At 36.6% G+C, this 12330-nt stretch overlaps 1 protein-coding gene across 4 annotated transcripts in view; it reads right to left on the bottom strand.

The window, feature by feature from the left end:
- CEP128 (centrosomal protein 128) overlaps positions 1–12330 on the bottom strand; it is a 115590-nt gene that overhangs the window by 9014 nt on the left and 94246 nt on the right. For all 4 annotated transcript variants that reach the window (XM_032112431.1, XM_032112432.1, XM_032112434.1 and 1 more), the window contains 3 exons: positions 9752–9829; positions 7676–7789; positions 3963–4071 (listed from right to left, as the gene is read on the bottom strand). In XM_032112431.1, the coding sequence (XP_031968322.1) occupies positions 3963–4071; positions 7676–7789; positions 9752–9829 (301 nt within the window). The remainder of the gene's footprint in view (positions 1–3962; positions 4072–7675; positions 7790–9751; positions 9830–12330) is intronic.

Genomic DNA, 12330 nt, shown 5'->3' with positions numbered 1-12330 from the left:
CTCAATGATCATAGAGGCCTTTTTGAACCTGTGATTCGCTGATTTGTTTGACTGACCATTAATGTTTATTTAAAACATGTATTTCATTATATGATATCATAATTTATTCCGCAAGTAATATGGTGTTCATAAATATTCAATATTCGTAAGGCTATGAATTGAGAAACTAACTTATTTTTCTAGAGAAATAGATTTTTATACTCTATATAAACACAGGCATAGCCAAGAGCTTTCCTATACACAAGAAATGTAGACTGCATTTACAAAAATTTGATTATTTCACTAAGACATATTTTCCATTTATTTTTTGAGAATTTTTGTTTAAATAAAATAAGACAAACTCTCAAAAATTTTGTGAAGGAATATCTTTACCAACGGCATGGACTAAACCCACCAAATAACACTGAACAGGTGTTCATACGATGTCATACTGTGTATATACCTTCACAGCAGGGTACATATATAGTGCATATTTCTAAATACATTATATTGCATCAAAATCCAGACAATATGATTTGACAAAACATCTTATGATAAAATGCTGAAGAAAAAAAAGTCAAAATATCCAAACATTTAGCAAAAGGCAGACATTAAGGGAAGGAAAGTGGCTACCAGCTTATACAACATCTCTTTATCCTAACGGCCTTCCTTGTATCACAAGCATATAAGAAAAGTGGTCCTACTGAATATCCAGAGAGCAATTTTTAAAGAGCCAGTAAAATTGTAGCAGTACATAACCAAAAGTTATTTAATAAGAAGCAAGAATTCACAGTTTGCTTAGGAGAGTTTTCACTTTCAGAAGAATGAAATCTGTGTTTGGGACGTTGGTGTGAGTTCTAAGTTTTCAGAACTGGTCCAAAGCTCTGCTACTGTATGCTAATGTCAGTGGTACCCTCCTGTGGACAGTATTCAGAGTAAGGCGAAAAATCATAAAGAAAGTGCATTGCTTAGCTAATTCAATTTGCATTTTTCTAAGTGATGATGTCAAGTTTAGAACCCGCCATTCCAGGTTCTTATGCTTAAGCAGCCCCAGGTTTTGTTCTACAAGGGTGTCCCATGGCACAGTGATGTTGCAATGTCTTTTTACTTTTAAGTACATTACATTATTTATAAATGCCAACACAAAGAGTCTTAAGAACTTATGAAAAACTGTACACAGAGGCATAAAGACAGGCATCAGCAATACAGTGCAAGAGTTAATTGTTATGACAATAAAGCCTACATTCTGGACAACTTGGTTTTATTCAGCTGTGCGATCAGTCATACTACATACCATGTTGACACAAGAGTGTTGTCTATCACAGCTTATGAAGCCCTGGCACATAAATTCCCAACAACAATAGAAAGCCTCTAAGACATATGGTTTCTGGGAAGCCATCCAGGTTAAAATCTCGAAGTGATGAAATGTGCAAAGAGAAAGGCAGGACTCAATTCACAAAGCTAATGCAAAGCACGTGTAACTCTAGGGACTTTTGTACTCAAAAATTCAGGAAAATACAGTGGCCATTAAAAACAGTTTCTGAGGATTATTCTTTAGGTAACAACTAGTAGTGACTTTTTGGACCAACCGTTTTGGTCTGATAATAATATAGACTGCAAACCACGTCTAGTAAATGTTTCCTTGAATAAATTATTTTCTCATTTAAACGTCTTCATTTCTAAGAAAATGGGTATAGAAATAAAAGCACATTCCCTCAACATATTTTAAAATATGTTTGTAATGGAAAAGCTGTTATAATTGCAGAAATTATACCAGTAACAAAAGAGATGTTGATGTTAATTACTTTCCTTTTAACTGCTTGCTGCATTGGCAACTTTTTAGTAAATACATATATATGGAAACAGATTTTTGTTCCCTTATCTATTTGTCCTTCTTTCTTCAACCCATTTTAACTGAAATCCCACATCACCCTCACAGATAAGTTAAATTATATCAAATGAGTCTGCTCCCCTTCCTCGTGCTCTCTACAAGTCACAGGAGACCCACATTGGGAAGGAAGATTCTAGTACTAGTTATTGACTCTATAATAGTCTGTAAGGTTTCATGAATTGAAGAGAGATGGAATGGGGAAACATAAATCACAAAGGCTTGCAAACGGCTCCAAAAGGTAAATGAAAGAAAAAAAAAATCCATTCTTCTATTTCTGAAGAAGTAAGGAGACAATTAATCACAGAAAACAGATGACAACATGTACAGGAAGATTTATTAAAAGCTACAGTAGGTTTGGGAGCTAAGATGTCAAATTATACTTCTCTGTCAAAGTCTCAAATGATAATTAATTAATATCATTACTGAAATTAAAAGTTCATGGTGTTTATGTGACTATCATGACTGAAGTAGCTGACTTTTCATTTGCCACTCACTGGAAAATCTCCTTAATGCTAATACCACTGCAGAATTTTCACTGTCCTCAAGATCTATATCAACAACTTCAAAATACGCATTTAACTGGTGGAAATCAGTTTCAGCATAAAGTGACAATCAGTCACAAACCAAAGGCTATGGAGTAATCCACATATCTTAGTGCCATAAGCACTAAGCAGTGAATTGAATCACTACTGTCTTTTGTTAATCATTTATTTTTTTGTCTCCAGGAAGTTTAGTACTTAGTGCTGGTAAAAAACAGTTGAATCAGAGAATAAATATGCAGAATTGTTTCATCAGATTGGTATTCAGATCACATGGATCCTATTTCTCTTAAAACTGCCTAAAATTTATTAAAAAGTATTAAAGTAACCAAGTCCTACCTTGTTTAATTTGGGTTAAGCAGCGTAAAGACATTGTAGTATTTTAGGAATATTTATGCTGCCTTTTTAAATTTCAGTAAATTTTTGCAGTGAATCACTTTTGGAATTCTTGAGATTGGAAGGGACTGCTGGAGGCCATCTATCTGAACATGCTGTGAGGCATGGGTTACTCCTTTTCTATACCCATAACAGGCTCAGCTGTACTTTGATTTGCAAGACTTTGACAGGGATGAGGTTTGGGAAAATGGAAAAATCAACTGTGAGTCAAGGTAAAGTGTTCCTAAAGTACAGATGATACGGAGATATTTGCTCCTGTGCTTTATTCCTACTATTGTTACTCAGTATGCTCTGCAAAAAGATATTAACCATAACCCATAGATTCTGAAAGGAAGAGAAACCAATTATCTTTAACCTCATCAGAACAGCTCAGGACTTACTGGTGAGCAGTAATGTACCACAGCATTCATTCTAAGATGCAATGCTTTCAAAGTGTAATGAAGCCTGAAATAGGACTTACCATTACAATAGAATGCAACTTTCTGAATAGGTTCCCAGTACACAAACTGGTTATATTGAAAAGAAACAGAAGATGACACCCTTCTGAAGAAAAGTATTTTAGTATCCATGTACTGATGTGCTCAAAAAAAACCCCCTTAAAAACCTTTTTGACACTCATGCAAAGATGTGCTTATGTACCTGGTAAGAACTAATACGTCCTATGTTTTATTGAGCATTTCCCAGCTGTATCAGAGATCCCATGACTTTGCATGAACAACACAAGTTGTATACACACAAGGGGGTAGAGAAACCAGTTAAAAAAACACAATTGAAGTAGAATTAGCGAATTCAACTTTCACTGCGAAAATGCTACATCTCTCTTGGTCCCTCAGAAGATACACAGCTTACACAGGTATGACTCATTATGCAGAGATTCAGAACTCAAGGGCAGCCCTTTTCTTTGGCATAGGTTTGGGTGACAAATAGAATATATTGTATGTCTCAGTCAAAAAAACCCAAACGACTATCCATGGGATGTAATGAAGTACTTCCTAGGCAAAGACATCCATCCAGTATCTAAAATTAACACACAGAAGGATACTTAAGATGGTTCTAGCACTTCTTTTCTGAAGAGTAGAAAACTCTTTCAAGTAGAAAAATTTTTTAGAAGAAAAGAGTACGTTACCTGTAGATTTTTTCTGTGATATAATACTTACAACCTGAATTGGAGAGCAGTGAGCTGCACAGAAAGCTGTTTTGAGTTTGCCAACTAGAAGAGTGAGCAGCTGCTTCTATATCAGAAATTTCAGCATCCCTTTTCACATCCTATAGGAGCCAAATAAAAATAATTTTATCTGTCACTATCAAGCAGCTGTAAATTTTAACAAAAAGCATACAGTAGCACACATATAGGCACATGCTGTGATTTCACACATGCTGGAAACGACTGATTTGAATTTTCTGAATTCTCAGTATTGCAGTTAGGTTCAAATTAATTTGCTTATGATTTTTATCCCCATTTCATCCCTATAGAAGGTCTGCAAAAAACTGCTTTGCCTTGAGAAAAGTACTGGCAGCATTGCAAGTCTTTGCCACTACAGTAAGTTGTAAAAATGCTCTTTCCTGTTCACATCACGTCCACAGTTCAGGACATGTCATATCAGCAGGGCAGACATCAGCGAATGATGACTTCCTCATCAATGAATGGTTCATATTAATTCACTGAAGTTATACAAGTAGTAACAAATATTAGATCTATTTTCCCTGCCACTTAGGAAACTTGAAGTTCACTGATTTCTCATATCAAAATACCTAAAGGTGCTTTTGAATTTTTTTGTTAAACCACGAAATAAAGTCTGAAGTATAATGTTACTATTCATGGCTAAATCCATACAGCATAGCTTCTTGGTGAGGAAAGTCATTTGGTCTATAAGCTAAAAAGAGAAGATAAATTTTAAAAGGTCTTTTAAACAAAAACCCCTGAAAAATCTCTATTAGCTCTGCAGCAAGTAGACCCCAGTTACAATACCATCCAAAATAAGATAAAAAGCTTGTCTTGGTATCCAAATTACTCAATTTCTTGAAATGAGAAGAGGTAATAATGAACAAATGCATCAGTTCATAAAACACACGAGTTTACCGCTGAATTCTTATCATAAACAGCCTCAGGGAATTTTCTTAAAACATCTTGCAATTTATCATTCATGCTGATACTAAGATTTGAAAACTAAACAGAAAACAAAATAAAATTCTACATTAATTTAGAGATACAATGAGCTTTTGTTCCATCACTGAAGAACGATTTACTCCTATTAAGACTAATGGGAATTATACATATTAATCCCCTTATGTGCTGATGAGAGACTTAATACCTAAAGTGTTCATAGCACAAGAACAACTTTTAAAGAATAAAAAAAGTTTGTCTTTCCATTCTACTTCCAGAAATGCTTTAGAAGAAGAGCTTTTAAACAAGAAAGGTGCTTCTACCAGTAACTGCAATACAAAATGGCTCTCTCTTTACAGAAATTTTTATTTATAGAATGCGCTTCATTGACAATTACATCTGTATGTTGTGTTTGAGAAGATGGTCGATTGTCTGTGACAGTGAAACTCCTAAAATATTTTTATCTCTGCATCATAGTATTTATCTCTAGTTTTCCTCTGTCTTTCTTTTTCGATTTTGCTTCTGTTGGTATTCTTTTTTACTATGTTATATTTATGGGGTTTTCCCCCCAATTTAACCTTTACCTACTATAATTTGGCCCTTTCTTCGTTGAAAAATCAAGTTTGTTGTACCTGATGGTATTCTACCAGCCACTGGCTTACTATTATTACTGGAAATCTTCCATTTTAACACATACAAATAGAAATTACAATTTTTCTGGGCTTCTGAGCAACAGGTATTTTAAAGCCATCTGATAAGACTACAGAAGAGTAAGAAGATTGAGTGGAGACAAAAGAAATCATAAGAAAGGAAGAAAAAACCTCTTTTAGGGGAACATTCAACTTTGGTTTAATTTTTCCTCCTTGAAATGAAAAAAGGCTGGGACACAAGATTAGATAATGGCTGTCTGAGATCAGTGTTGGCAAGCAAGCTGAAACAAGTGTATTATAAGAAAGGCTAGAAAGATAAACATAACAGAAGAGAAAGATTAATTCCACAAGTAATTTTATCTACAACGATTGATGTAAAAAATTTTGTAACAACCATGCATTTTCTTATCACCTATCAAATATCTATTTTGTATGGCAGGGGCACTATGTACAGAGCATGAACCAAAAATATCAGAAAGAATCAACTTTGATGTCCTCAAACCTACACTCTTCCAGCAATCAATTTTAGAGACTCCCAACTGACAATAAAAATGAAAAAAACTAAAAACCAATGCATTTGAGTTAGTTCCAAAGGAGGGTAAGAAAGGCAAGCATTAAAATGATTTTTTTTAGTCTAAGCTAGCCTGATCACTGAAATCAGATTAGCACCCGTCTGTTACTTGGTTTTGAACATTCTGTTCTATTTGCAACAGCCGTGACAGCAATGAGTACTGTATGTCATGCAAAAACCCAATTAGGCCTGACTAAATGGAAGCCATTAAATGCTCTCGGTTGTCTAAAGAAAGAGAATTGTTTTGGAATTAGCTTTGTACTGGATTCTGATTATTGAGTTCAAGTCACACAAGCTCAGTAAGTTCAGTCAGCTTAGTGCAGTGTTATGTTCTACCGTCAGCTGATTGCATTCCACTTAGCCTTTCAATGTTGTCCAAATTTCAATAGCTACTAATTTAGTAACGCTTGTGTGGAGGGAGGAGAAATTCAAGAAACTGAAGATTATCATCAGCAACAGACTGAATGCGCCTGTTTCATCCTTTCAATTCTTTCTTACAGAAGAGCAAGATGGCTTTTTCAAGTAACTTAATACCTTCTTATAACAGCAACTTAGTAAGCTAAAATATTCTGTATTTTTTTTACCTTTTCCACTTTTTAAAAGACATACTGGTAAGTATGTCCTCATTTTGCAGAAGGAAGATGGCTACAGATGAGTTGGGGAACACAAACATCTTTTTGATAGAGTATGTGATCCTTGATTTGAGCTCAATTGCTTAGAGACACAGGTATGATAAACTGCCAAAGAAACTGATTTGATTGAGATACATAGCAGAAATACTAGTATGATTCTTCAGGTCTAATCACTTATTTCAATCACTTCCATAAGAAACTGTAGTTCTGCTGAAGCAAGCCACTACCACAATGACAGTGATATAACAATGAACAAGCTAATAAGGGAAAGAAAGCATGTTAACAATTGGAAAGTTGAACTCATTACAAGCCAAGTTTCTAAACAAGAGCACTGGATCGGTATTGCAAGGAGTTAGTTATTCATGCTTAGCACTGCTATGAGTCCAGTGAGTGACCTTTAGCAAATCACTTCCCTTCTGTTTGCCTGGATTTCATTTATGTATGAAAGAGACATCATACAGAATCATTTGTAAAGAACGCAAATATCAACTACTGAAAAATTACTACATGTGATTTATAAATTAGTCAACCTTTATATAGAGGAAACAGGTTTCTATATCTTTTACTTGAAAGGATAAGAGAAAATTGAACAAAACAATTTAAAAATTGCTGTAGACAGCAATTCGACAAAGCAGGTAAACATTTCAGAGTAGTAAGACACAGTAAGACACCTTTCTGTAAAATTTGAAAGATTTTTGGAAACTATCCATGGCACTTACAATGAACGCAACCCCTAATTCATCAAATTTCATGCCATGTCAATATACCTGCCATGCCATCAGCCATGGCAGCTATATGAAACAGAAACATTCATGCGGGATTTTAGTCTGTGTTTGTACTAGGAGTTAATAAGGTACGGTTATGTTGCTGATTGAAAGTAACTGGGACACAAAAGTGGAGTACACACAAATACCTTGACTTGGCCGACTCTTTGCTTTGAATCTTCCAGCTGTTGCTGTAAGGAAGTTACTATATCTTTATACTTCATATATCTTTCCTCAATCATCTCCCTTCGGCAATAGGTCTCCTAGAAATGCATTGAAAGATTTAGATGATTTAATAACATGAAAAGTAGTTAGAAACTCTGACTATTGTAAACACAGGTTTCGTCAAGGACTTTCACCACAGCAAGAATGAATTAAGTACTAACTTTCAGAGGCTGAACTACAGGGGCCATGTAAAAGCATAATGTTCTGTACAGAAAAATAATGTTAAAACAAATGTAGATTAAAATGGAAATGGCCTTATCCTTAACTGGTGAATGATTTCTTGTAACCCTTTCTGAACTTCAGCAATATCATACCTTCTAACAAAGAAATTCTGTAATGTGAAATATTAATTACAGCACTGCAGAAACAAGCACTTGAAGAAAAAAAGGTTCTAAGGATATGGACAAAACAGTATTTTTAATAAGAAAACATAATGCTACTCACTGAACTAGCTAATGATTTGCTTGAATTAACAAACCTCCTACACAACCTGAGAAGTTTATCAAAACTTACTTCCTCTTTCGTTCTCCCTCCCAATAAAAACATTGAGGGAAGAACTTGCTAGCATTGGAGAACAATGAACAGCTTTGAAATACTTCATTCATGCATACCACTTGAGAGTAAAATATGCTATTGTACAAAAAATCCAGTATGTTATTTGCAAATAGAAACAGTAATGAAGCTCCAAACTGACATCCTTCTCAAAGTTAAGGCATAAAGCTTAGCTCTCTTGCATAATAAATTATTTCTTAAACAAAACACTGTGTTGAAAGGGACTCATCTTCAGAAAACCATCTTTAAAAAACTAAGCATGATGGAGAAAGACAGAGCCCAATTTAAACCAAAGACTTTGCATTCCACTCTCACAAATATTGGCTAAGTTATAACTAGAGCAAACCAGAAAATGACACCGTAATTTCAGAGCAGTGTTAAGCGAGAGAGGGCAAGTGTGAATGAGATTGAAGATATCCCACATTCAAGCCTTTGCTTTGCCTGCTGAGAGCAAAATTTTTCCTTTAGCAGAAACAGAAGGTAAACACAGACCTCTGTCAGAGCAAAAAAGCTCTTCTGGGGATACCTGGAATGTGAAATTAAAGCTATACATCTCAACAATATTTTTCATAAAAAACCCAAACTTTTTAACCAGTATTTGCACTACCAAATCTGTTGATGATGACAGCAATAAAATGGTGTACAATTATTAACTGATGACCTTGTGCAGGAACACAATAAACAATGCTCCAAACAAGTATGTTTTGAAATGTTTATGACTACCACAGATTGAGAAATTTTACATAGCAAATAAAATGCAAATCATTACGTATTTGTTGATCTGTGGTTTAATACTGACTTAAAATTTATACTGTGTAAGGAAGTTCCAAATTCTTTTTTATTAAACCACCCATTTCATATATGTAAAGTAACTATGGTACAGGCATTTAGCCACTTAGCCACTGAAAATCTAATCTGAGGTTTATCACTCTTGACAGTATCTTACCACTACTGTCAGTGTGTCCTACTGTATCCAAACACACCTTGATTGGATAGTGGTTCTAAGGAAATAAGTGACAAGTACTGTCATTATGTCAAGACAAAACAAAAAGTTGTAAAGATCATCTATCTTCACTCATTAAGTTAAATATTGAAACTACTGGCATAATTTATTTAATTATAAAATTTTCATTTTTTAACATGTAATATCACTCAATAAAAATATTCTGAGACAGTAATTAACATATGACCAGTTACACCCAGTTATCAGTGTTTGCTTACATTATGGAGCAGTGTTAATAATTAGAACTAAATTTATAACCTGAAAAAAATCTGAAAACCTGAAAAAATAGACATGAAAGTAAATTGCAGTATGTTTCTGTCTATATAATACGAACATACATAACTGTAAATGCCTTATTAAACAACTTATCTTTACATTCATAGAGAATATTAATTAACCAAAATATTTTAGAAGTACTGAGAGAGTCAAATGAAATCTGTCTCACTCCAGTATCTTTGCAATCTTCTAACAGGCTCAGTTTCTCAGGCACAGACTCCAGGTGGTCTAAAGCTACTCGAGTACTCTGAAGAAACAGAACACAAGTTCAAACATTAAAAATTACTCCATTTTTTCAGCCATCTCACACATTAAAAACCCCAGTCTTATTAGTGTACTAGTTTAAGCTTCCTCAGTTATGGTGTTGCCATGCCCTAAAGCTCAATCCCATGTAGCTGTGGGACTCACTGAAGCAGCCATGTCAAAGGCTCCAGCCAGGCAGACCTGCTGATGGGAGATGGAGCTCTCCAGGTCAGAGGCTGCCAGGAGTGCCTGATGCCTCTTCACGAGGCTGGAGCTGATAGTTTTTTTGAAGAAGGTGAGCTGTGCTTGAGGAGCTGGTCACCAGGTGAAGGAACTACGGGAGGAAATGAATAGGCTACGTAGTGTTTGAACAAACAAGCAAGAGAGAGACTGATTATTTTCAGAGTCTCATAGTCTCAAGAATCTCAGGAGCCATGAACCTCCATTGGAGGAGAAGCAGATGGACTCAGAACCCTGCAGGGTAATTAGACAAATGACTGCTAGCCAAGGATCTGTTAAAGATGAAGGCTGGAAGCAGGATACGGCATGTACTAGGAGGAAGGTTCCTCCACCTTCTCAGAATTTGACAGGTAGGACTGGCACCTTCTACAATACATGTGAGGCTCTGGAACTAGAAGGCCAGACAACTGATGAGGCAGGTGAAGGTCTTTCTGGGATAGTGAGGCCTCCTAAAACAACACCACCTGTACTCTGCACCAAGACCTCCTCTGTTAACAGGAAAATGAAGGGTAGTTGTAATAGGGAACACCCTTCTAAGGTGAATGGAGGGCCCGATATGCAGACTGGACCCAGCTCACAGGGAAGTCTGCTGTCTCCAGGGGCTAGAATAGGGGACATTACTGACATGGGAAGACTACAGAGATGCTGCTTGTCACTGTAGGGAGAAAATTCATGTGGCCAAAGCTCTATTGGAGTTGAAGCTGGCCAGAAATGTAGAGGACAATAAAAAGAGTTTTTTTCATATATATTAATGGCAATAGGCAGTATAGAAAAACGCTCAGTCCCTTACAGGATGAGGATGGTGACCTCACAAACAGGGACAGAGACAAGGCAAATGCATTAAATGCATTCTTTGCCTCTGTCTTGAACATGGATGATGGACCAAGGGGATCACAGTGCCCTGAGCAGGAGGACCATGACTGTGAGAATGATCAACTCCCAGTCGACCCTGAACTTGTGTGGGATTTGCTGCTCCAGCTGGATTCCTACAAATCTATGGGGCCTGAAGGGACTCATGCAAGACTTCTCAAAGAGCCAGCTGATGTCATCACAAAACCTCTCTTGATGTTTTTTGAGTGGTCTTGGGAATCTGGAGAGGTTCCAGCTTACTGGAAGCTGGCAAACCTTGTCACAATTTTAAAGAAGGGGAAGAAGGAGGACCCCAGGAATTACAGGACTGTCGGTTTCACTTTAGTGCCTGGTAAAGTTATGGAGAAGATTATGCTGGGAAGTATTAAAAAACACCTGAAAGACAACACAGTCATTGGTCACAGCCATCCTGGTATCATGACAGGAAAGTCCTGTTATTATCAAACCCGATCTCCTTTTATGACCCCCTTGAGTCCTGTGAGCAGTTTTGGTCACCACACTATAAATAAGAAATACATTAGAGAGCATCCAGAGGAGGGCAATGAAGATGGTGAAGGGCCTTGAGGGGAAGCTGTATGAGGAGTGACTCAGGTCACTTGGTCTGTTCAACCTGGAGGAGCCTGAGTGGAGACCACATTGCAGGCTACAACTTCCTCATGAGGGGAAGAGAAGGGGAGGGGCACTGATCTCTTCTCTCTGATGACCAGTGACAGGACCTGAGGGAATGGCCTGAAATTGTGTCAGGGAGGTTAAGGTTGGATATTAGGGAAGGGTTCTTCACCGAGAGGGTGGTTGGGCACTGGAACAGGCTCCCCAGGGAAGTGATCACAGCACCAAGCCTGCCACAGTTCAAGAAGAGTTTGGACAATGCTCTTGGGCACATGGTATGACTCTTGGGGATGTTGCTGTGCAGGACCAGGAGTAAGACTCAATGATCCTTGTGGGTACCTTCCAACTCAGCTTATTCTGTGATTCTATGGTTTATTTTTTTAAAAAATAAAAATATATGCAATGAGCACTGAGCTAAATATAGAACAATCAAATTTCCATTTTTAGATTAGACATAGTAGTGTGTACTACTGAAAAATGAATTACCACTCCAGGGAGAGTTAGGGTTGGACTCAACAATAAGATTTCACATTCACACCCATCACACAAAAAATGTAGTCTGTTGCAAGCTGCAAAGAACTGAAAAAAACAAATATCATGGTTTTGGTTTTGTGTGTAGATGAAGTTAGTTGGTCATGCACAAAGAACAGTCATGTCCCATAGGCCAGATGCCTCTGCAGTGTCTCAAAGACTGCCCTTCTATTATTTGCTGAAGAGCAAGTAAAACCAGTACTGTTTGTACTTTCTGAACAACAGTCAGTATTTCCTCCACAATTCCAAAAATCA

Source organism: Corvus moneduloides, chromosome 6 (assembly GCF_009650955.1).
Source record: "Corvus moneduloides isolate bCorMon1 chromosome 6, bCorMon1.pri, whole genome shotgun sequence".
In the NCBI taxonomy this organism is placed as follows: domain Eukaryota; kingdom Metazoa; phylum Chordata; class Aves; order Passeriformes; family Corvidae; genus Corvus; species Corvus moneduloides.
The sequence above is the reverse complement of the archived record's forward strand: the minus strand, read 5'-3'. Positions and strand labels throughout refer to the sequence as shown.